The 2,119-nt window shown below is 44.2% G+C and overlaps 1 protein-coding gene across 1 annotated transcript in view; it reads left to right on the forward strand.

Moving 5' to 3' along the window:
• Positions 1-2,119, forward strand: part of RTN3 (reticulon 3) — a 112,842-nt gene that overhangs the window by 102,916 nt on the left and 7,807 nt on the right. The window contains exon 12 of the mRNA XM_011993584.1: positions 434-492. Coding sequence (XP_011848974.1) covers positions 434-492 — 59 coding nt within the window. The remainder of the gene's footprint in view (positions 1-433; positions 493-2,119) is intronic.

A 2,119-nucleotide genomic window follows, 5' to 3' on the forward strand; every position in this document is an offset into this window, starting at 1 on the left:
AAAAAAAAAAAGAAGGCCAGGCACAGTGGCTCACGCCTGTAATCCCAGCACTTTGGGAGGCCGAGGCAGGTGTGGATCACAAGGTCAGAGATCGAGACCATCCTGGCTAACATGGTGAAACCCCGTTTCTACTAAAATACAAAAAAGTGGTGGCGGGCACCTGTAGTCCCAGCTACTTGGGAGGCTGAGGCAGGAGAATGGTGTGAACCCGGGAGGTGGAGCTTGCCGTGAGCAAGATAGTGCCACTGCACTCCAGCCTGGGTGAGAGCAAGACTCCATCTCAGAAAAAAAACTTTTAAAAACTGGGTATTTTCATTTTCTAGACTAGTCAGTAGTGTTTAAAAAATGGTTAAACTAGACAAAAGAGCAGTGCCTTCAGGAAAATTGGTGATCCGTATGTTACCACAACTGAATCTATTTTCCTTCCTTAAAGACCCAGATTGATCACTATGTTGGCATCGCCCGAGATCAGACCAAGTCAATTGTTGAAAAGTAAGTACATTTAAAGACCACATCATCATGAGGTATGCTTCCTTCCCCCCAATTATCTTTAGTCCCTTGTACAAAATGCTGATGCCAAGGAAAGTAATTTTCATTTTGATAAAAACCTTGGTTAATAGTTTCATTTTACTAGAAATTATTATAGCTGCTTCTGTAAAAAGGAAAAAAAAAATCCTTTATATATGTTTTGGCCCTGCCTTATGGACCTTTGTATCTTAGATTAAAAATTATCAACAGACGAGGCATTTTGACTCACACCTGTAATGCCAGTGCTTTGGGAGGCCGAGACAGGAGGATTGTTTGAGCCCAGGAGTTGAAGACTAGCCTGGGCAATGTAATAGAGCCTTGTCTCTACTAAGAATAAAAAATTAGCTGTGCATGGTAGCACATACCTTTAGTCCCAGCTACTGGAGAGGCTGAGACAAGAGGATCAATGGAAAAAAAAGATCAGTGGAATTTTTTGGAGACAGGGCTCACTCTGTCACCCAGGCTGAGGTGAGGTGCAGCTTCGACCTCCTGGGCTCAGGTGATCCCCCCACCTCAGCTTCTCCTAGAGTAGCAAGGACCATAGGCTACTCTACCTTTTTGAACTGGCTTTTAAACGTTCTTAGTTGCAGGCTGGGCGCGGTGGCTCACGCCTGTAATCTCAACACTGGGAGGCTGAAGTGGGCAGATCATGAGATCAGGAGTTCGAGGCCAGCCTGGCCAACATAGTGAAACCCCATCTCTACTAAAAATACAAAAATTAGCCGGATGTGGTGGCGCGCAACTGTAGTCCCAGCTACTCGGCAGGCTTGAAACTGGGGGGAGGCGGGAGAATCGCTTGAAACTGGGAGGCGAGGTTGCAGTGAGCTGAGACCATGCCATTGCACTCCAGCCTGGGCGACAGTGAGACTCCGTCTCAAAAAAAATAGTTATTGGTTGCTTCTCCACCTTCATTTATTTTCACATGTATTCATCTAAGCCAAACACATCCCTCTCAGAAACAACAGTTCTAGTAAATAAGTAACTTAAGGATCAAAGTTGTCTTTTCTAAGATTGCCAAATCTCTGTTCCCATTTTTTAAAAACCAATTAATAATTAAATCAGGAAATAAAGATAGAAAACATCTTTATGACTCCCTGTATCAAATAGTTTTCTTCTTTGTACTTTGTTTTTCCCCATACCTAAAGGACAATATGTTTTGTTTTGTTTTCTTTTCTTTTGCTTTTTAGAGACAGGCTCTCACTCTGTCACCCAGGTTGGAGTGCAGTGGCACAAGCTGAAAGCTCACTGCAGCCTTGAGCTCCCTTGCCCAAGTGATCCTCCCACCCCAACCTCCTGAGTAGCTGACATTACAGGCATGTGCCATGCCCTGGCTAATTTTTTATTTTTTATAGAGATGGGGGTCCCACTATGCTGGGCCAGGCCAGGCTTAAACTTCTGGCCTCAAGTGATCCTCCCACCTTGGCCTCACAAAGTGCTGAGATTACAGGCATGAGCCCTGCTTTTATTTTGAATTATTAATAGCAAATACTGTGAACCCAGCCCTTTGAATTTGTTAACACTTTTCTTTTTTTTTTTTTTTGAGACGGAGTCTCACTCTGTTGCCCAGGCTGGAGTGCAGTGGCACGATCTC

The sequence above is a fragment of the Mandrillus leucophaeus genome, unplaced genomic scaffold (assembly GCF_000951045.1).
Source record: "Mandrillus leucophaeus isolate KB7577 unplaced genomic scaffold, Mleu.le_1.0 Scaffold43, whole genome shotgun sequence".
Classification (NCBI taxonomy): Eukaryota; Metazoa; Chordata; class Mammalia; order Primates; family Cercopithecidae; genus Mandrillus; species Mandrillus leucophaeus.